Source organism: Esox lucius, chromosome 3, assembly GCF_011004845.1.
Source record: "Esox lucius isolate fEsoLuc1 chromosome 3, fEsoLuc1.pri, whole genome shotgun sequence".
NCBI lineage: Eukaryota > Metazoa > Chordata > Actinopteri > Esociformes > Esocidae > Esox > Esox lucius.
The window spans coordinates 28,671,158-28,693,908 of NC_047571.1; the positions used below are offsets into that span (position 1 = coordinate 28,671,158).

Below are 22,751 nucleotides of genomic sequence, written 5' to 3' on the forward strand. Positions count from 1 at the left end.
AAGAATGATGTTTCCACCTCCATTCTTCATGGTTGGGATGGTTTACTTGGGATTGTACTCATTCTTCTTTTTCCTCCAAACACGGCGAGTGGAGTTTAGACCAAAAAGCTAAATTTGTGTCTCATCAGACCACATGACTTTCTCCCATTCCTCCTCTGGATCATCCAGATGGTCATTGGCAAACTTCAGACGAGCCTGGACATGCGCTGGCTTGAGCAGGGGGACCTTGCGGGCACTGCAGGATTTTAATCCATGACAGCGTAGTGTGTTACTAATGGTTTTCTTTTAGACTGTGGTCCCAGCTCTCTTCAGGTCATTGACCAGGTCCTGCCGTGTAGTTCTGGGCTGATCCCTCACCTTCCTCATGATCATTGATGCCCCACCAGGTGAGATCTTGGATGGAGCTTCAGACCGAGGGAGATTGACCGTCATCTTGAACTTCTTCCATTTTCTAATAATTGCGCCAACAGTTGTTGCCTTCTCACCAAGCTGCTTGCCTATTGTCCTGTAGCCCATCCCAGCCTTGTGCAGGTCTACAATTTTATCCCTGATGTCCTTACACAGCTCTCTGGTCTTGGCCATTGTGGAGAGGTTGGAGTCTGTTTGATTGAGTGTGTGGACAGGTGTCTTTTATACAGGTAACGAGTTCAAACAGATGCAGTTAACACAGGTAATGAGTGGAGAACAGGAGGGCTTCTTAAAGAAAAACTAACAGGTCTGTGAGAGACAGAATTCTTACTGGTTGGTAGGTGATCAAATACTTATGTCATGCAATAAAATGCTAATTCATTATTTACAAATCATACAATGTGATCACAGTTTAAATGTACCTATGATAAAAATTACAGACCTCTACATGCTTTGTAAGTAGGAAAACCTGCAAGTACTTGTTCTCCCCACTCTATCTCAGACTCAACTTAAAGTATTGATAAATAAAAAATATTGTTGGCCGGTGTGATTTTTAATTGTGTTTTTGAGTTTTGGTCTTGTATTGTGGTCTTGTATTGTATGTACATGCTGACTTTTGTTACTTCCTGCTGACCTACTTGTCAGTTGCCCTTAGAAAAAGAGGTTTTAACCTCAAAGGTTTTCTCCTGGTTAAATAACGGTTTAATAATAAAAAAGGGTATAGTATAGGATAATTCCATAGTAAAATAATTGAAATTATCAGGTGCTCAAAGATACGCCTGAGTTCCATTTCCCCACATTCAGGATTGTGATGGAAAGAAAATACGACTGCCTCTAGGGAGGTTATCATCTGCCTTGTTCAACCAACCCAGTAAATATGAAGGAGTTAACGCTTTCAAGGCGAAGTCTCTCTTCACAAATGGGAAAAATCTCGTATGGAGCGTCTTTAACTTACTCAATGAGAAAGACAGTGAAGCGAGAGATGGAGGGGCTGTCCGGACAGACTTCACTCTCTTGTTTTGACCACTGTGACAGAAAGTGGAAAATAAAACAATGAGCAGAACATATGCCAGGGGGATGTTAGTAGCAGGTCACCTGACTCGTTTATGACTACTCCTTTGTGTCATTGATACTGACACTGTGATTGGAGATGATTTAGTCACTCATGGTTTTGATTTCGCCACAAACCATGTAATGGAAAACAACTTTAATGATGCCAATAAATTTTGTAGCAAATGAGAGGACAAAAGAATACTTTGCTTTGTGTTGTCAGGAAATCGCACCCTGGGTTGTAATAAAAATAATTAGCCTACTGTCGTATTGTTAAGAACTGCCGCGGAATACACACTAACGAATAAACAGTTTGTGTTTGAATTACCTTGTGAATGCCTGATATTGTAAGGTAGTTTTATAACTTGGATCGTTGTGTTGGCAATTGTAAAAAGCTTTCAGAGGATTTACACCTGTCTCATATTGTAATTTTGAAAGGGACGCTTTTGGATTGTGTAAACGACCACATAATTTGGGATTGAACATCATTCAACAATGTGAGTGTTTGCTTCAGCGAAAGGATAAATTAAAAAGCAGTCATTAAACTTGACATTGACATTACTGAGCAACTTTTCACATTGAATTGAGTTGTGTTACCTCTAGTTAGAACTCTCAAACCTTGGATTTGTTCTTTCTGATGCTTCACCGAGCCCAACATATCAATACATCTTATTCTGTTTCTGAGTGTATCTAAAACATTTGATTTGATTTGATTATGACGATTGCCACAAAAAGAAATAAAATGCCCATAAAACCAACAGTCCTATGTTTGGATCAGTCTTGTAAGGTTATGGTTACTATGGCAATGCTTTTTGTATTTGATATTTGTTACAAACATTTCAATTTGGCAACATCTGTTCTGGCCAGTTGGCACTAGTATAAAGGGTTAAAATGGAACAATGGATACAACTGGGAGGCTCCTGGGATATCCAGAGAGACTAGCTGGAACTTGACAGCATTCCATCCAGAAACTGCAGAATCCGCCTGAAGCCAAGCCGTTCGTGTCCAGGTGGAACAGGTTTTTGGGATCTTTGAGTTTCAAGACAAATAATGCAAGTTAGAAACATAAAGGGGCAAAAATCTGATATCTGAACAGGAATATTTAAAGATGCTAAGTACTATGTGTCCTCTTCTTCCAGTTGGGCCTTTGAACGCTTCTGACAGAATGGAGAGGAAAGACGTGAAAATCATCAATCAGGGCCTGGAGGATGAGATGGTGAGTTCCATAACACTGCACACGCCTCTTCAAAGACCATTTATCTGGCAAGACCGTAAAGGCCCCAGTGTGGCACATTGAACAGTTTGTCTCACACAGTCGTGCTCACACACTTAGAATTTTTCATTTCAGAAACAAAAAACAGGGGGAGAGTGGTAACATTACCCTGGGACAAGGGCAGGTGTGCGAACCCCTGACAAATCCCAGTGTGAACACAAACATAACTGAAGCCAGAAAACAAATTATGTGAATGATCTGCTAAACTCCACACCGTCCGAACACAAAATTGCACAACACACGCACACATGGTCATCGTGCACCCACTCTCAAGTGGAAGTATAAATTAAGCCTGAGTCCATATATCTGTGCGGGGTAGGGAGGCGACTGGTAAGAAAACATTGTGAAACTCCGCCTATCCCGGCTGATGTCAATCCATCCTTCCCGATCTACGGAGTGCCCGGGGTGGTGTCTAGGGTGCCTTGGCTTCGCTCGAAGACAACGTCACAGCCCCTTGTGTCCTCATACCCAGCCCACCGTAACCGGCGTGTTTTGTGCCCGCAGGAGGTGTGGGGCTACAGGCGTTGTCCCTGGAAGATGGTCCTGGTGGGCGTGGGAACGGTGTGTACCGGTGGGCTGCTGCTCCTGCTGCTCTACTGGCTGCCCGAGTGGGGTGTGAAAGGGACGTGCTCTCGCAGCGCCACCATCACGGAGGCCCAGATACTGCTGCTACGATCTACGGTGCACTTCCTGTCCACCCACCCACCCCCCTGGTGACCGTCATTTACGAGTCATTTTCACATTCCTCTCTGTTGACCCCCGTTTCATTCTCACAGGACGAGTTCAGAAGATGGTTCCGGGTCAAGCTGCGTGTGATGCTAGCCCCGGGGGAGGGGCCGTTTGACCCCGTAACTCCACACGTGCCTGGTGGAGACGGCCAGGGCACACAGGCCTTGGGTGCTTTTCAGGACGAGCCGCAGGAGAAATGCGTCCACCTCCAGCCTGCCCAGGTGTGTTGAAGGAAGGCATCCAGGAATATATAGAGACACTATATTGATACAGATGTTGTTGCCATCTAAGGTGCTCGACTCCAAGGCTCTCTCAGTTGATTCTGGAACGTTCCTTGCTGATCTGAAAACGTCCACCGTTCTTTCTTTCTGTCAGATTCTATACTTCAGCCACCACAGCACAAAATACTACTGGAATGAGCTGCTACAGAATTTTGAAGTGTTTAAGTAAGAGAGCCCTATTGCAAAAACACACTTTGGAAGACTTTCATGAACCCCCATTATTGCTTGAATGTACAGATACCTTTGCACCAATGGACATTCTCTATCATCCTTGCGTGAAAGGTGGTTAGTATTCAGTGTTACCCTGGCGGTGATTGTGTGTGTTGCTCTTCTAGAGGCTTGGAGGATATCAGGGTGACTTGTTCCAGTATCCACACTGACCACAGCTCCGGCCTTAGCAGAATGCTACAGGACTACAGGTAACCGGCATTACCCACAATGCCTTACTCCCATGTAAAATATATCCTTTACTATCTTCACTCCTAGACATGGCCTGATACAGGACTGCAGGTAGCCTACATTAGCCACAACCCCTTACTCCCAAATGAAGTACATTTACCTTATGCAACACCAGCCTCACTGTTTTTTTATTTTTTATTTGAAAATGTACACAGAAGACTAGACCAATTCTAATGTATGAAAAGGCTTATTCATTCACATCAATCGTGTGAAATCATTCCTAATAAATGTGTATGTTTAATGATACGTTTGTTGTGTACTAGATCAAAAAACCATTGCTTTCTGAGGACAGGAAATACATCTGCCGTGTATTACCCAAATTATTTCCTGCATTTAATGTAGTCACAGCAAAACTGTGAAAAACTGTGAAAAACGGCATCCAGGCTATCTTAGATATGGCTCAATATCACAAACATGACAGCATAAACTGAAATGTGTACACGTCTTAAAAATGCTGATGTGTTTTAATCTGGTTTCAACAGGAGGGTGTTCTTCGATGAGAACGAGATTGCAGTGAGGGTGCCTTCTGTGTTCAAGCTGCTAATTAAAGAGGTTGGTTAGTATGCTGTGTGTCCTGTCTATGAGGGCCGAGAATAAATAACCCTTTTTTTCACTGATCTCGTGACCTGACCCAGGAAAAATCCTGGAAAAAAATCACATGAAAACAGTTGTCTGTCTTCTGTCTAACAAACCCAGCTGTGTCCAGGCCTTAAAATGTACAACGCTAGCGGTTCACTAATCCCCCATCTTCCCTCCCTCATCCTCAGGTCCTGAATCCATTCTACATATTCCAGCTCTTCAGCGTGATCCTCTGGACTACTGAACAGTATTACTACTACGCCGCCACCATAGTCCTCATGTCCATCGTATCCATAGTTACCTCACTGTACACCATCAAGAAGGTGGGTGGCTGTCCTGGCACGCTCAGGGCGGCCGTGTTGCCCTGGGAGAGTTCTGCGTTACTCATTAACCGGCCCGAGCGGTGGATTTGGAGGGGTATGTGCGTTTGTGCATGTCTTCCGCTGACGTCCCCTCTCTCTGCTTGCAGCAATATGTCATGCTTCATGACATGGTGGCGACGCACAGTGTCATCCGCGTGTCCGTGTGCAGGGGAAATAAAGGTACTGGAAACTCCAGGAGGAGAATTCACTGTATCAGCCGGCGTTTCGGCGCTCACAACGTTTCTCCCCCGTGGTTTCTCCGTGGTTTCTCCGTTATTTCGGGGGGAAATCGAACAGAGACCTAGGCTTCTTTACCGTCAGTCTTGTATGACCGCGATAGAAAAAGAAAACATGAAAAACCCAAACATATTTAGCTTAAGGTTAGGGGGTGTACCTGACTGAATGAACCTACATTGTCTCTCCATACTGATGCCGATTTCATCTACTATGAATGTACGATAATCACTTTGACAATCAGCCTGCTGACATTGGTTGGTCCTCGACTGTGCAGGAAGCTCTCCCAGTGACGTCGAGGAGGCCATGTCCACAGAGCTGGTCCCTGGGGATGTCATCGTCATCCCGGCCAACGGGATAATCATGCCCTGTGATGCCGCGCTGATTCAGGGAACCTGCATTGTGAACGAGAGCATGCTGACAGGTGACTGTGTCGATGTGAACGGAGACACACTGTGGGACCGTTTCATCGGACCAGCGCGGCCCAGGACCGGCTAGGCAATGTCGGCGGGAAACCACACTTGCGGAAGTGCAGGAATTCCGCCGAACATAAGCCACTGAGACAGTAATGTAGTACGCACTGCTCGTGTGTTCGACGTTCGACATAATGCTTCTTATTGGTCTTCTTTCTCTGATAGGCGAGAGTGTGCCAGTCACCAAAACCAGCCTCCCCAGCTCAGGAGAGGAGGGGGCTGCCTGCTACAGCACAGAAGAACACAAGAGATACACGCTGTTCTGTGGCACGCACGTTATCCAGACCCGGTTCTACACAGGGGAGCTGGTCAAAGCCGTGGTCGTTCGGACTGGTGAGATACAGGTTTTTACGTGCTGCGTTTCCACTGAAATACTGCCTGCGTGTGAGTTCACTGGCATCCGTGTTTTGGTTAATGTACAGAGACAATGGGTCCATAAAGGCCGTAGATATTCAGCGACCGTTACGTCTGCGTAAGATTCCGGTGGCACGTGCTCGCTTTGACCCTTGACCGGGAGTCACACTTCATATCAGTTAACGTTTACAGCATATATTTAGGTTGTTTTCGCGCTTCGTTGGAGCGATGGGTTCGGAAGGGCAGAGGAGTGAGTTTCGGCTGAAAGAGCCGAGGGCCAGATTTGAACCCCGCGGCTGCAGGAGTAAATGTGCGCCCGAGGACCGTGGCGTGGACCGCAGGGCCACCGCGAGGCCTGAAACGTTATTTGGAATGTTTCCTCAGCGCATGTCTTTTTCCAGGCTTCAGCACAGAGAAGGGCCAGCTGGTGCGTTCCATCCTGCACCCCAAGCCCACTGACTTCAAGCTGTACAGAGACGCCTCTCGCTTCCTGCTCTGTCTTGTGGGCGTGGCCGGCATCGGCTTTGTCTACACCATTGTTCACAGCGTCCTGAACGAGGTACACAACACTCTGCGTGCCTCTGCAGGCGTGGGTCTTGTCAAGCTGGTTGAGCTCACCGCCTAAAATGAAGGTTCAATAGATATGAACAAATATTCACGCCCCTCCATGCGCAGGGGTTCTGCGCCAAACGTCTTCGAGTGGTCTTCTGTTTGCCTTCGAACAGGTTCCGGTCAAAACCATAGTGACTAAGTCTCTGGACATCATCACCATCACGGTGCCCCCGGCCCTGCCTGCAGCCATGACGGCAGGCATCGTTTACGCCCAGCGACGGCTGAAAAACGTTGGCATCTTCTGCATCAGCCCCCAGAGAATCAACATATGTGGTCAGCTCAACCTGGTCTGCTTCGACAAGGTACCGTCTTACCCGCTGTGACAAACAAATACACATCAAACGTCATGACAATTATCAGACTTCATGTCAAGTATCACGTTCCATGACAAATATCAGACTTAAAGAAAAAGATCAGACCTAACGACAAATATCGAACTTAATGACAGATTTCAGACTTCATGTCAGGTCTGTTACTTGCCATGAAGTCTGATATTTGTCATTAAGTCTGGTATTTGTCGTTTGTGGAAGAACACATTGTCATGGAATTTGATTCAGATTTCCTGTGTTCTTCCACAAATGTTGCGACTGGACTAGAATTCCTCCACTGCATTGCGGTAGACTTTGTAGGTTGCACATGGGAACTGCCTGCACATGTGAAGGAAGGTACAGTATTCTTCTGTCTGTTCCCCAACAGACCGGCACTCTGACTGAAGATGGTTTGGACCTTTGGGGGATCCAGAGAGCTGAAAAGGGCAGGTGAGAACCCGAGGGATATGTTTTTCCATGTCTTTCTTGGCTCTTCTGAGAGAGTTGTTAATTATCTTTGTGTCAGTGGATGAATACCAGAGCTCTTTTGTTTCTTACAGTGTTCTTTCCCAAACCCCACTCCTGCTCTCCTCATTGAACCCCATTATTTTCAAAGGATTGAAACACATTTACATACATATGATACATTTTCAAGCCTGTTTTGTAGTTACCTGTGAAGATATGCAGAGTCGGGAACCCATCATTTTCACATGAAAACTTATTTACTTTGCCCTGTTGTTAAAAAACACAAAACTTATCTCAGATCAGCTTCTTAAGGTACTGTGAATATATTCCCTTGGTTAGTTTCTCTGCCCCAGAGGGAGACCCGGGTGACGAGACCCTGGTCAAGTCCTCATTTGTGTCCTGCATGGCCACCTGTCACTCTCTGACCAAGATAGAGGGAGAACTTTCTGGAGACCCACTGGACCTCAAGATGTTCAACGCCACAGGCTGGGTCAGAATGTGTTTATGCTCTATCAACATTTTCTTAATGTTGTGTGCATGTTATGTTCTTCAACACTGTTTCAATGTTGTCACCAAGTTGTGTTAACGTCGTCTCAAGGCCATCTCTGTATTTCCTCAGCGTTGTCTCCATGCTTTCTCATTGGTGTCTTTATGTTTGTCGTAACTTTTCAGTGCTGTCTCTTTCCCTTATTGATGTTTTAACCAACTTGGTTATAGATTTTTTTAATCAAATTGTTATCAAAAAATTATAATTCAGTTTCTGTACGGATACTGTGATAATATTGATATACAGTGGATATAAAAAGTAGACACACCCCTGTGAAAATGCCAGGTTTTTGTGATGTAAAAGAATGAGACAAAGATAAATCATGTCAGAACTTTTTCCACTTTTAATGTGACCTATAATGTGAACAATTCAATTAAAAACAAACTGAAATCTTCGAGGGGGAATAATGAAAAATAAAAACCTTACAATAACCTGGTTGCATTAGTGTGCACACCCTCAAACTAATACTTTTTTGAAGCACCTTTTGATTTTAAAGGTGGAAAAAGGTGGAAAGAGTTCTGACATTATTTATCTTTGTCTGATGCTTTTACATCATAAGAACCTGGCATTTTAACAGGGGTGTGTAGACTTTTTACATCCACTGTAACTGCCTTTCCCAGGACTTTATATAACATCCATGCCTTCATATAACACCAACCATTTTGACAGAAGGTGGCAGCAGTGGGATCCTTTATGCTTTATATACTTGAACGACATCATCCCTCACACAGTCCCTTCCCTCTGTGCCAGAATGCATCTCTGTTGTCTCCTCTGCAGGATAGAAACAAGCCGGCTAGGGGGGGTTTAGGTCTGTCATAAGGTGCCGACAGTTGTCAAAAATGGCCCTCATGTCGTTTAAAACCAGTGCTTGTGTAATGCCTAGATTCTGGAGGAGGCCACGGAGGAGGAGACAGCCCTCCACAATCCCATCATGCCCACAGTGGTCCGACCTCCCAAACAGGTGCTCCCCGAGGTTAACCAGGAAGTCAGTCTGGCAGAGAACATGGTACAGTTTCATATTCTTACGTCCGTACGTCTTAATGCCTCTTTAATACGACTTAAACAGAGTAATTTTCAAAGGTATTTACCTTTCAGGAGCTGTCTGAACTGATGGTGAGTAGTTTGAGGATTTCTTTTAAAATTTCATTTCCTTTTTTTGCATGTGAACCAGTTGTATTTGTGTAAGTTAAGTTAAACGACCGTTTGACGTGTGATATTTGTCTGACAGTTGTCCTATGAGATCGGGATAGTTCGCCAGTTCCCGTTCTCATCCGCTCTACAGCGGATGAGTGTGGTGGTCCGGAAGCTGGGCGAGAAGCACATGGACGCCTACCTCAAGGGGGCGCCAGAGGTTGTGGTCAGTCTATGCCGACCGGAAACAGGTGGGGATCATTATTGAATCTCACCAGTTCATCAAAACTGTTGAACCGTTCCTGCAACTTTTACTACGCCTGTGTGTGCGCTGTGTCGAGGAAGGCTTGGGCGATTGCATTTCGGCAGGTTAACTGAATGTGTCCTAATCCATTGCTATTCACTTCCATTAGTACCAGAGAGCTTCACGGAGACACTGGAGTCCTACACTAGGCAGGGTTTCAGAGTCATAGCCCTGGCACATCGCCACCTGGAGGCCAAACTGTCCTGGCACAAAATCCAGAACCTCAACAGGTAGTGGAATGAACTCGGTACACAGTGCCGAGTAGAACCCCAGCACCGGGGAACTTCCTTGTTTCCTGTTGGAAGCTATTTGAATGTACTGGCTACGATCGGGACATGTGATTGTCTCACCTGGCTAACTTCAGGTGGATGCAATAACTGTTAAGTCGCTCTGGATAACATTGTCTGCGAAATGACTGAAATGTAAATGTCATGAGCGTGTGAATTTGTGAACTCTCCCATTCCGCCAGTGTTGTTATCCTGAATGGGCTGGATACTTCATGTCTGTGTTTGAAATGTGTTTTTTCTGTCCCTGTCAGGGATCTCATCGAGACTAATATGGAGTTCCTTGGGCTCATAATCATGCAGAACAAGCTGAAAGACGAGACCGCCGGGGTTTTAGAAGACCTGCGACGTGCCAACATTCGCACCGTGATGGTTACAGGTGAATTGAACCGTCCCACACAGAACACGGTCGCAGCCAGGGATTGTTCTGTAGCTTGTGCCAATCTGGCCAATACCACACATAATACATAGCAGCACATTGTGGTCTGAGGTGAAAAACTATCACTTATTCCCTGGCATTATGTACAGCGTCTAGGGATAGCGATGCTAACTGACCAGGTGCCACGCCTACACTGATAAGTGGAAGTGATAATGTGATAATGTTGGCGGCCATCTTGCCTTCCGCCCTGCGCAGGTGATAACATGTTGACAGCCATATCAGTAGCCAGAGACTGCGGGATGATAACCCCTAATGAGAGGGTCATCATAGCAGACGCCACGCCTCCCAAAGATGTCCAGCCTGCAAGGATCAACTGGCAATACATAGAGAACAATGTCCCCAAGAAACAGGACAGCGCCGAGGTGAGAGGCATTCGGCATGACAACACCTGTACACTGATTTGAATCTATTTTCTGAAGACATGATGAGTGTCTTATTTTTTTGGGGGGGCGTGCACACCTTCTCGGCCGGACACTCCATCCTCACACGGCCAAAAGCCCAAAATCAGACAATAACTGTCATGGACAGCGCCGACCACAGCAGAACCATCTTCAGTGAGCACTGGGACCCACAACCCGGGACAAATATGTCAGGGTGTGAATGGGTGGCATGCCAGTCTGAATAAAGGGGGAACATGAGTCTGAATAAAGAAGCATGTACCTTAGTTCCCTCAGGTATCACATGCCTGAAGAGCAGTGTTTCCTCCTCATTAATACATGTCATTATATTAATAGTTTTCTCTATTCTTTGCCTTTATTCAGCATACTGTACTTGATGAGACATGCTGAGTGTTAATGGAAAATGAATAAGTGGAACCGCCTGGGGCAAACGATGAGTACCTGTCTATATTCAGTACCTGTCTATATTCATAGCGTTTAATAGACAGAAAGAGGCAGTGTGCATGCAGGAGAACAATCTATGACACACAGAACAATCTGCTCTTCTGTGAGCTGGCGAACCTTAACTAAACCCACCGCGCCCCAGTCCCAGTGGATGTTGGACAGAACTATGGCGCTTTACAAACACTTATTTCCTACAACCTGACCTTACAGCTGGTAACCAATGACTGCAGCGGTGGGATCATTCATATTAAGCTGGTCTCCCTTGGAAACAAGATTGTCATGTTTACATACCGTTGGTGTCCATTCAGTCATTGCACTAACTGTGTGTCGGAGGTCGCCGGATTGACTCCCGGAGCTGACATGGTGAAAAGTCCTTATGTCCTTTAGCACTAACCCTATTGGCTCCTGTAAGCGGTTTAGAATAAGAGCGTCTGCTGAAGGACTGATATGTAAATGTAATCATGCCCGTTCGTATCGCCCTTGTCTCTGTTGTGACCAGTCAGTGGAGATCGACCTTGAGGATGTGTCTCATGTGGTCTGTGGGCCGCCACGGGAAAAGCACTACCACTTTGCCATGACTGGCAAGTCCTTCGCCGTCATCACCGAACACTTCCCTGATCTGGTTCAGAAGGTCAGAAGGTCAAATGTCATCCCTCTGTTTAGATTACAGTAATGATCTGGCTGCAGGACAGCATTCCCGGGTTAACGGGCGTGCTGGATCACTGCTTTATTTGACCATGGTGCAATGCTTTGTCTTTCCACTGGGTGGTGCTGTAGCTGGCACTGCGCTCCACCATATTTGCCCGCATGGCTCCTGACCAGAAGACTCAGCTAGTGGAGATCCTGCAGGGAGTGGAGTGAGTTTCCTCTTCAGCCTAAAATAACTTTTATGTTTGTTTAAGATGTGACTTTTTGGTGGGAAAAGTATATTTGCAGACACACACACACACACACACACACACACACACACACATATATATATATAGCTCTGGAACAAATTTACATAACTTCACCTTTTTCTTTCCTTTCCAAAAAAGTTTGAAAATTAAAGTTTTGAGTGAGGAACAGAAGGGTTAAAATTAAGAGACCACTGCAAATCGAACACATCTGTTCCTCACTCAAAACTTTCCGTTTCAACTTTTTTGGAAAGGAAACAAAAAGATGCAGTGGTTTCTTAATTTTTCCCAGAGCTGTATGTGTATATATATATATATATATATATATATATATATATATATATATATATATATATATATATATATATAATGGTTGAAAAGAGGTTGAAATATCTTAAACACTGAGAAACTACATAATGCTAGAGTTCTGTAGTCAAAGTTTGGCTTTAATTGCCTCCTCTTGCCCGGACAGCTATACTGTTGGGATGTGTGGTGATGGTGCCAATGACTGTGGCGTAAGTAAATGGTCATCCTTCATCATTTCTATTTGAGTTCCATTAGACTGCTCATTTGTAGCTCAGGACATGGCGTTCACAACGCTAGGGTAGTGGTACTGATTGTTGTTAACACCCCTGTGTAAAAAAACAATCTTTTTGGTGTCTCCTAACTGGCTTATATTACTTTAAGTGCTTTCTTGGGGCAGATTGGTGGTGACATAATCCTGATCACTATAGGATCAACTATTTACTAACTGCTTAATAAGAAAGAGCTCAGCCAGAATGACATTTGCCAGTAGATTAAATGTGTTCCCATGACAACAACATTATAAACATTACAGACTAAAGACTACCCTGTTGTAAAATAATTATTTCTTCAGACATTTAGATGAAAATGGACTAACAGCCCCCCACCTCCCCTCTGTCCCCCCTAGGCCCTGAAGAGAGCTCACAGTGGGATCTCCCTGTCGGAGCTGGAGGCTTCCGTCGCCTCGCCCTTCACCTCCTCCATCTCCAACATCTCCTGTGTCCCTAACCTCATCAGGTACCCTAGCGTCATCTCATCAGTCCCTCCCATCAAGCGTTTCTTAACTTTGCAATTGTATTCTCTCCCACAGAACTTAGCTACAGCTCTTATACAGTTAGTACAAATTACAAGGCATGCTATGTGGTACTTTTCTGTGCGTGGAAAGGGGGTTACAGAATGGCGGCTGTTGAGTTTGAAGTTGGCTTGACTGGATGTGTTGTTTCCCCGCAGGGAGGGCAGAGCTGCCCTCATCACCTCCTTCTGTGTCTTCAAGTTCATGGCCCTGTATAGCATCATCCAATACCTCAGCGTCACACTCCTCTACTCCGTAAGCACTGGTGCCAAGTCTGCTTCTGTGATTAACGGACAAACATTCTAACGGATGGTTTGTGATCAGTTTCTGTGTCTCTCGGTTCTAGATCCTGAGCAATCTGGGAGACTTCCAGTTCCTCTTTATCGACTTAGCGATCATTCTGGTCATTGTCTTCACAAGTGAGTAATGGAGTATGAGTAAATGAGTATTGCATGACATTACATTAGTATTCAAACCAGGGGTGTCAAACTAAGGGGGCTTTGAGTCTGCTGGGTTTTGGGGTTTTCACTTCAATTGGTGTCCAATATAGACATGAAGCTACATAAGAGGATTTCAAATCCAATCCGTGACCCAGGGGTCTTCAACCTTCAGAGCTTCTTTGGGGAGGGTGGGGGGGGTGGGGGGGGAGACTGCCAGTCTTTCATAATGAAAAATAAAAGATGCAAATGACGTATTACTCATGATATACTTCTTCCAGGTAAGCCTACTGTCGGGAGAGTTCAAAGTATTTCTGCCATTCTACATGTGGGGTTGTGTCAATGTGGTGTGCATTTAATGGTTGCTAGGTGCCAGCGGTGACTGATACTTGTGAGATTTGTTCATGACAGTTTGTGAGAGAAGACATCAAAACAGCGTGTGCTGCAGAATGGTTCTGCAAGCTGCTCATAAAAGAGCTGCGAGCTCCCAGTGGCTTGGAGACCCCTGACAGCTAGTAACAGCAAACACCATCATCTGGTCCTGTGATATAGAGTAGCTGTCTCTGTATCTAACATTCCACTCCACACCTTTGACACATACAGTAAATATGGATGACAGGAAGTGGACCGTAAAGCTAATGTACCTGGTAGCTAATTGTACTGTCATTTACTGTTGTACCTCCTTTGCCACCAGTGAGTCTGAACCCGGCCTGGAAGGTTCTGGTGGCGCAAGCCCCCCCGTCCAGTCTCATCTCAGGCCCTCTGCTGTTTTCCGTGCTGACTCAGATGCTCACCTGCCTGACCTTTCAAGTCGTGGCCTTCCTCTGGGTCAAGAACCAGAGCTGGTACGAGAAATGGACACCACAGTCGGAGTGAGTACCGCCCAGCTCAGACTGTGGTGAAAGGAAAGCTGGGACACGTTTTGTCTTTTTTCTCCTGTTCCAAAACACAAAAGGTTGTCCGGCAGACCCCCATACATGTTTTCTAAAAATGTTGTTGCATGGTCTGTAATGTAATCTGTTAGCTCATTTCCATACAGTATTTACCACCATGTTTTACATGGCTAGCTCAGACTTCTCTGTGTCCATCTAAATGGGCTGGCACTCAAGTCCCACTGGGTCATGGTTTAGCAGCCCTTCTCTCAAAGGAGGGGCTGAAGTTAAGCCACTGGTAATTTACAGCTCGTATTTACACAATATTTAAATATTTACATGTTTGTCATTTAGCTGACACTAGACCTGAGCGAGAAAGTCTTTGGACATTTTTTGTTTTGTTCATCAGCTTTATCCAGCACAAAAAATATGGTAAAAATTAAACCTTTTAATGAAAAAAACCATGTATATGGAATGTTAGAAAAAACTATTTGTAAGTTAGTATTACTAGTTAGTTACCTGACAATTTGATGGCATCCAAATGTCCTTGGTATTTTACCCAGGATTACTGTTATAATGTTTGGTGCATCCTGAAAACATATCTGACCCATGTAATGTAGATCCTAAACCAAGTTCTTCTTCAACAGTGCGTGCAATATTTCCAGTTCCAGCTTCACCCATGGCCTCAATGTGACTTCAAACGTCAGCCATAAGAACATCAGGAACTACGAGAACACCACTCTGTTCTATGTCTCCTCCTTCCAGTATCTGGCTGTGGCCATCATCTTCTCCAAGGGAAAGCCTTTTAGACAGCCCAGCTATAAAAACTGTAAGCTCTTGCCTGTATGTCTGACTGTGTTCGAATCCGCTGCGGATAAGGTTGCATAGAAGCTGCTACACATGTGAAACTTTCCTCCTGCCAAGCTGAGTTGTTAACTGACCTTAATCTGAACAGGGCCGTTCATGCTGTCCTGTGTCACCCTGTACATTTTCCTCTTCGTGATCATGCTGTATCCTGTCCCTGCCATTGACAACTTCCTGGAGGTGAGTGAGCAAAAATGGCTACGTCAAAATGGCGTCAATTCCCCGGCACAATCTGACGTACTGTGGTGTTTGCCTTGCCTTCACTCTGAGACGCCAGCTAACTCGTCGCATTACGATTTCTCCCTGTAGATTGTGTGTGTCCCCCACGAATGGCGCATAACAGTGGTCATCATTGTTCTGATGAATGCGGCTGTTTCTTTCTTATTGGAGGTATGGTATGGAGGATCTCATTTGTCTTCGTCCTACAATCTGCCTCTTTAGCCAATGACGTGCCCAAAGGGTTCATCTTTGTAAGAAGCTTGCTTGTATAAAGCTGTGGTAATTCAATATCAGTCTGATGAATTTACGCAACACCTCGAATCAAATGCCACAATCAAATTTGAATCAGTAATAATGAACGTGTGAGCCTGTGTTTTCAGTATTTCCTGTTGCCCTGAACGACAACCTCTTTGCTTGCATCCTGACAATCACCTTCTACTCTTTTACGAGTAGTAGCCCTTCTGTTTTTTCTCCTGCCCAATGAAATCTCCTGCAGACTTTCATCCTTGACACCATCTTATGGAGGCTGGTGTTCAGTCAGGACAGGCCTGCCGGGAGTGATGGCATGGCCATCGGCTCTGTGACTCACACAAATGAGGTTGGGTATTTTTTCCCCGCTTTGTGTCTTTTCTTTGATTCTGTAGTATACCCCCCCCCACCCCCCCCCCCCCCCCCCCCCCCGCCTTCCTTGCCTTGGCTTCTTAATGCTTCACGTGAAATGTGTTTGTTTTGTGCTGGATTTGATGCCAATTGTGATTGTTTATAGCATGAGAAATGTGAATGTGTGTCAGCGAATTCATGTGTAACATTTCAGTCCGGTAACCATACTTTTCTTGGCCATAATTAACACAGCTGGTATGACAAAAAAAAGTGTGTGTCTTCAGAACTTTGCTTAGAAACAGCAACCATATGATATATTGTTACTAAAAACAAAAGTACAACCCCATTTCCAAAAAAGTTGGGACGCTGCGTAAAATGCAAATAAAAACAGAATGCAATGACAATGTGCAAATAATTTATCCCTGTATTGAAAATAGTGCAAAGACCACATATCAGACATTGAAACTGAGAAATGTTATTGTTTTTGAAAAATTACATGCCCATTTAGAATTTGTTGCCTACAACACATTTCAGAGACGCGCTGTTGTAATATTTGCAGAATGTGGTTTGGTATTGTCTTGCCGAAATAAAAGCAAGGCCTTCCCTGAAAAAGAGGTTTTGAACTGTGCGCTGATATCAAGCCGGATGGTCCCTCTCTTTAGTCCGGAGGATGTGGTGTCCATGATTCACAAAAATAATTCCACATTGTGATTCGTCAGACCACAGGAGAGTTTTCCACTTCACCTCAGTCCATCTTAAATGAGCTCAGGCCCAGAGAAGGTGGCAGCGTTTCTGGACCTTGTTTATATATGGGTTCTTTTTTGCATGATTAACTTGCATTTGTGGATGCAGCAAAGTACTTGTGTTCACAGACCTTGGTTTTTGGAAGTGTTCCTGAACCCGTGCAGTGATGTCCACTACAGAATCGCGTCTGTTTTTAACGCAGTGCCGTCTGAGGGCCTGAAGATCGTTGCCATCCAAAATGTATTTTCTGCCTTGTCCCATGCGTACAGAGATCTGTCCGGATTCTCTGAATCTTTTCATGATATTATGGATGATGAGATCCTCAAACTATTTCCAATTTTAAGTTGAGCAACGTTATTTTAAAATTGTTCCACTATTTGACTGTGTGGTCTTTCACAGAGTGGTGAACACCTCCTCGTCTTTACGTCTGAAAGAGTCATCCTCTCTGTGATGCTTTTTTTTATACCCAATCGTGTTACTGATTTGTGGCCAATTAACCTAACTAGTTGTGAGATGTTCCTCCAGGTTTCTTTTTTTAGCATCACACAACTTTTCCAGTCATTTTTTGCCCTGTCACAACTTTTCTGAAACATGCTGCTGGCATCAAATTAAATAGGTGTATATTTTTCAAGAAATAATAAAATGTCTCAGTTTCAACATTTGATGTCTTGTCTTTGTACCATTTTCTATTGAATACAGGGTTTAAATAATTTCCACATAATTGTATCCTGGTTTTCATTACATTTCACGCAGCATCTCGGATTTCTTGGAAAAGGGGTTGTATTACTTTCCGTAGCGATTGAAAAACCATTGTGGTCTATCCTGTTTTCCTAATTGATTTGTTTATGAACAATTCCTAGTCCACGATCGAGTGCTGCAATTCGCCATTCCTATCCTGGTTGTTCTGTAGCAAGTGGAGGACCCCCAGAGTGCGCTACATGCAAGTTGCCCAAGAGCTGCTGAAGGACCCAGACTGGCCCCCCAAACCCGCTAGCCTCACCTACACTACCAGCAGCCGCCACACCTAGCCATACCACAGCACCTGTTGCACATATAGTACTACCTAGTCTAGAACCTTCCATTACTTGGACCACTGATCAATACCCAGTCTAGAACCATCCATTCCCTGGACCACTGGTCAGTACCCAGTCTAGAACCTTCCATTCCCTGGACCACTGATCAATACCCAGTCTAGAACCTGCCATTCCCTGGACCACTGGTCAGTACCCAGTCTAGAACCTTCCATTCCCTCGACCACTGATCAGTACCCAGTCTAGAACCGTCCATTCCTTGGACAACTGATCAGTACCCATTTTGAACCTTCTGTTCCCCGGACCACTGATCAGTCCTCAGTTATAGAACCTTTCTTTCCATGGGTCACTGATCAGTACCCAGTCAGAACCTTCCATTCCCTAGGCCACTGATCGGTATCCAGTGTAGAACCTTCAGTTGCCTGGACCACTGATCAGTACCCAGTCAGACCTTTCTGTTCCCTTGAGCACTGATCAGTACCCAGTCTAGAACCTCCCATTTGCTGGAGTAATAAACAGTGCCCAGTCTAGAAGTCCCTAGTGTAGAATATTTTATTCCCTGTACCACTTACTTCTTTATATCCAAAAGCAGTTGTAGAACCTACCTTTGGCCCAAACTTGTACCCATATTGCAACAGTACATTCTATGCACGCCCTCTGAATCTCCAGCTGAACTGACTACCCTTGGCAGGATTTTATACCTTATAATTTACCCCAACAATGTGACTACTGACAAGTCCCCAGTATTGCGCAGTCTATCTGAGCCATAGAATAACACCTTTACTCAATGAACAATAGAGAGCACTCGCCTTGTACTCAACACTGGTTGATTTATTCACCTTTACAGAGACTAAGACGTACAGAATCGCCTACTAACATCTTCTCACCTATCTTGATTGCTGCTCCAACGAAATGTCAAGAGTGATAGAGAACATGTGTGAACAGGGCCTTTCTGAAGGGAAATTGAGTGATGAATGTATGGATTGACACACCTGAATTATGCATTGCAAAGGGCCATGTGTGTATGTCTTTTAATCGTGATTGGTACTACTGAATATGCCAAGATTGAAAAACATTTCTATGCTAATATTTTAAGCGCTTCTTGAATAACATTTTTATGTTTCTCCTGAGAATTTGCAACGCTTTTCAATTGTAATTCTTCCTGTGGAAGAGCAAAATAGGTTGGTGTCTGAGTGTCTCTTCTCAAGCCTGAACACTGAAAACTCAATATCATTCTACTTTATAGAAACAGTCTAAAAATTATGTCAACAAACGGATGATCTTTGATGTCATGCCATACCTTTTTGTAACATTCCTAAACTATTGCACCTGACGCTAAATGCTGCTTTTATCAAAGGGAATCATTCAAACAAATATCACTTTTTATTGTATTTTTTTACTCAGTGAGAGCAATAACTAACATATTGCATATTTCCCCATATTTTTGATATAGAATATTTTCTATGTTTTATTTGGGTCAAGGTAGTTTTTTTTTCGGAAAACGCTAAAGTATGCATTTGTTAGCAGTGAATAGTTTTAACAAAGAAATTGTGTGAATTGGGGTCTCCCCTTGTCCATAGACATCTTTCATGACAAGGAAACACATGTAAACCTCTGATTCGATGATCACATTATTCCTTGGTATTAAAACATAATTCAGGGAAACATTTAGCGGGGGATGGGAATTGTTCATGAAAATTCACATTCGGGGTGGTTGGAGTGCCACGGGGATTCACTATAATTTAAATGACACAGTCGAACCATTAGGGGCCAGAACATTTACCCAAACATTTTAATATGTCACTTTTGAAACTGTCAAAATTAAGACCCGACTTGATGTTTCAATATATGTAATCCTAAACATTGTTTTTTGCAAGAAAAGGATGTATTATTTTGTGAAAGCTATTTGATGTCTCACTGTTAGTCGAAGCCAGAAAGAAACATAATTGTAATTTCCCAAACTGTAACAATTGTTAACTTTTAATTCCTTTTTTGTGATTGTAATGCAACTCACATGAAATAGATATTTGGCAAAAATGTCTTTAATAATAATAATCTTATCTATGTTTGCTGTGTGGAGATGATTTCATCAATAAATGTCTTATCCGATTCTGTAGATTTAACCACTCTGTTTCACCATAAACCCGGACATTAACGACACTCCTATGGGCTTCGTGGGGGGGCTCACCCCGCTCACACGTTTTTCACTTGCGTCTTACTGATCAATTATGGGCTTCGCCAGCCTCCTCGCGGCCTGGCATATGGGTGCTTTACAGCCCCGAGAGTGGAAGTGAAAGAGGGCTATCATTTCATGTGGAGATCAGGGCCCACAACAGTGAATGGGTGGATTTAGAGTTTAGAGGGGAACCCTGAATAAGAAGAGGGGCGCAGTGCCACTGAAAGGAATGGAATCTCCCGGAGATCAGGGCAAGAAGAGGCAGCTGACGAATATTCATGACGACGAGGATGAGGAGTGGTGGTGAATGGATGCGTGTCCAGTGGTCGATCATCTCTTTCGTCAACAGCGGGGGGGTGTTGAAATCAGGATCTCTTGGTTTAGGGGCGATGTTTGCGGTGCAGTTACTTTGCCCGTGAGGGATTAAATGTTTGGTGTAAGTCTTTCCTGCACTCATTTGTTTACACCAAGTAGCACATGGACATGGATAAGAAAGACTTACACTCGGGAACGCACTGTATTTCTCGTGGTCCGCGGCCATTTTTCGGGGCTTGTGGAATGTCCTGCCTGGCGTTTGACTGACCAGTGCCATAGCCCCACAGCCTCTCACCACTTTATAATCAATTGATCTCTCTATAAGACTGTATTGGAGCCGATAATGGCTAAGTTGCTTCTTGTTTCGTCCACTGGCACTCACTGACTGTCTCCTCATAGTGTGGCATGGCTTCGTCTTAGTGGGGAACCTGTAAAACCCACAGAAATAGAATAACTCCCTCATCAAGGAGTGATGTCTCACAACTCTAAAAAGCACCCCCCCCCCCAAAGGGCTGCCAGCAAACGGTGGAGTAGAAAAAGGAAAAAGGGCCAGTATGCAGGACCTGACTTGTAATTACGGTTGTCTGATACGGCCAGGTCTCTGATTAGACGGTGAACCTCCATTGTACCGGCAACACAAAGACGGCCATGTCTGGCCGAGGGCCTGTGACGCTCTGTGGCCTCGCGGACGCACACAAAGCCGGCTCTCCTCCCTCCCGTCCCTTTAGCGAGGCTCCTTCCTCTGCCCATTATGGCCATCTCTGGCCCCTCTGTCATTTGGGGGGCGATACGGGACTGAATGGGCTCCGCAGTCGCTAAATAAATTCCCAGATTCAGGGGGTGGACAGTTGCCGCCGTGTTAGCGTTTGTTCGCAGCCTTGTCGAAGGGACAGGCCCCGCCCCTGGCCCCTTTGTCCTCACTGGTCCCTCGGCAGGTTACAAGTCAATGGAGGGCCTTGTGTTTCCCGGCGGAGGGCTGGGACGGGGACGCCTCTCACATGCCGTTCACATAGGGGGGGAGGACAGGCTGGTATCTCTGACACTTGTTAGTGTGTGGCCACACAGTGCTGTAGGAGCCCCCCCACGCCCCCACAGTAAAGGGTTGGACTGATGGAGGGTAAGCAGATCTTCACTTAGGGGCCAGAGTGAGTTGGATGGCAGTATGTTCTATTCTCAATTTACACTTCCTACTCGCAGTGGTTTTCAATGGATGACCAAATGGGTTAGGGTGAACCCACAGCAAACGGTGTGGATTGGCAGAGTGGGCGGAATATGGGATGGCACCTTAGTGATGCCAAGTTAGGAACACTGCAACTGACACGGCATCTGGTAGCAGGTGTAACATGTTGTTAATGGACGCTGCTATCCTGGTTTGTCTGTCTAATCTGGACCCAGCTGTAAGAGTCACTGCGTTAGTGGTCTAAGATGTGAGAATGAGTCCACATTTCATCATGCCGAAGACTGTGCATCAGAGATGTTTAACAGAGGTCTTGCTTTATGTAAAATCTGGTCAGAATTAAGGGCGGGAAAAAAATAATATACAGTGGAATTAATATGAAATCACCTAAAACTGTTTGAAACAGTTTAGAAAATATAGTTTGCCTAGATGAATAGTTCCTTGATTATCCTGATCACTAATAATGAGGACTATTTTATGCAAATGTTGATGGTGGGTAATATAATGCATTTTTAGTGGGCTCATCTAGACTACATTGATTTTACTTACAATGTCATCAGCTCTTCATCTAAGTAGTAATAGAAAAGTTTCTTTGTTGAAAAACCTTTGTGAACCTATGGTTTAATCAGTTACATAAGTGCTTTGAAGTAGTCAAAGGTTTAGTGTTTGGTTCCATATTCTTTGCATGATGAGCTGTTAGCATGTCCTGATGTAGCTTCTGTAACATTCTTACTCATCATTGATGATTTATTCATGTTTTTTCTTAGTCAAATTGTGCACATTTATTTAGAAGTGCATCCAAGAGTATGTAGAGTTACAAGCTTGATGTTGTCATATGTTGAGATGTATCTGAACACTTTTAAATTATACTATGCCTGTAACATGCGATCAAATGTGAAACTTTTGACTACTTTAATACCCTACAAAGCTCATTAAAGAAATTAAAACGGTTGATCAAAGAAATGATTTGTTCATTTAGGTTAACTTTACCTGTTACTACAGTTGGACTTAGATAAAAATCTGATTCTATGGGTCTAGAGTATGCTGAAATAAAGAAAATGTTAAAGGATTCACCAACTTAAACCAGTGTGTGCATCTAAAAGGTACATCTAACACATACTCATCTAAATATTAGACCACTTTTGAAGTCTCTGAACGCCACGTTGTTTTCGAACAACTGCTCACCAGCA

The 22,751-nt window shown here is 44.4% G+C and overlaps 1 protein-coding gene across 4 annotated transcripts in view; it reads left to right on the forward strand.

Moving 5' to 3' along the window:
• LOC105030364 (probable cation-transporting ATPase 13A3) overlaps window positions 1–22,513 on the forward strand; it is a 29,564-nt gene extending 7,051 nt beyond the window's left edge. Inside the window, exons 1-33 of one of the 4 annotated variants that reach the window (XM_020045338.2) lie at window positions 2,337–2,510; window positions 2,598–2,674; window positions 3,236–3,412; window positions 3,508–3,681; window positions 3,836–3,906; window positions 4,077–4,160; window positions 4,683–4,752; window positions 4,968–5,102; window positions 5,249–5,321; window positions 5,653–5,799; window positions 6,014–6,181; window positions 6,604–6,761; window positions 6,928–7,116; window positions 7,511–7,572; window positions 7,927–8,077; window positions 9,018–9,140; window positions 9,230–9,247; window positions 9,363–9,516; window positions 9,679–9,799; window positions 10,108–10,232; window positions 10,488–10,654; window positions 11,634–11,765; window positions 11,912–11,991; window positions 12,503–12,545; window positions 12,962–13,071; window positions 13,285–13,381; window positions 13,473–13,545; window positions 14,258–14,435; window positions 15,083–15,264; window positions 15,391–15,479; window positions 15,609–15,689; window positions 16,015–16,116; window positions 17,723–22,513. In XM_020045338.2, the coding sequence (XP_019900897.1) occupies window positions 2,624–2,674; window positions 3,236–3,412; window positions 3,508–3,681; window positions 3,836–3,906; window positions 4,077–4,160; window positions 4,683–4,752; window positions 4,968–5,102; window positions 5,249–5,321; window positions 5,653–5,799; window positions 6,014–6,181; window positions 6,604–6,761; window positions 6,928–7,116; window positions 7,511–7,572; window positions 7,927–8,077; window positions 9,018–9,140; window positions 9,230–9,247; window positions 9,363–9,516; window positions 9,679–9,799; window positions 10,108–10,232; window positions 10,488–10,654; window positions 11,634–11,765; window positions 11,912–11,991; window positions 12,503–12,545; window positions 12,962–13,071; window positions 13,285–13,381; window positions 13,473–13,545; window positions 14,258–14,435; window positions 15,083–15,264; window positions 15,391–15,479; window positions 15,609–15,689; window positions 16,015–16,116; window positions 17,723–17,890 (3,753 nt within the window). In that variant the 5' untranslated portion in view covers window positions 2,337–2,510; window positions 2,598–2,623 and the 3' untranslated portion in view covers window positions 17,891–22,513. Of the gene's footprint in view, window positions 1–2,336; window positions 2,511–2,597; window positions 2,675–3,235; window positions 3,413–3,507; window positions 3,682–3,835; window positions 3,907–4,076; window positions 4,161–4,682; window positions 4,753–4,967; window positions 5,103–5,248; window positions 5,322–5,652; window positions 5,800–6,013; window positions 6,182–6,603; window positions 6,762–6,927; window positions 7,117–7,510; window positions 7,573–7,926; window positions 8,078–9,017; window positions 9,141–9,229; window positions 9,248–9,362; window positions 9,517–9,678; window positions 9,800–10,107; window positions 10,233–10,487; window positions 10,655–11,633; window positions 11,766–11,911; window positions 11,992–12,502; window positions 12,546–12,961; window positions 13,072–13,284; window positions 13,382–13,472; window positions 13,546–14,257; window positions 14,436–15,082; window positions 15,265–15,390; window positions 15,480–15,608; window positions 15,690–16,014; window positions 16,117–17,722 lie in introns of those variants that run through there. The other 3 variants (XM_010904192.3, XM_010904193.3, XM_010904194.4) reach the window with 3 other exon arrangements.
• Window positions 22,514–22,751: the final 238 nt, after the last annotated feature.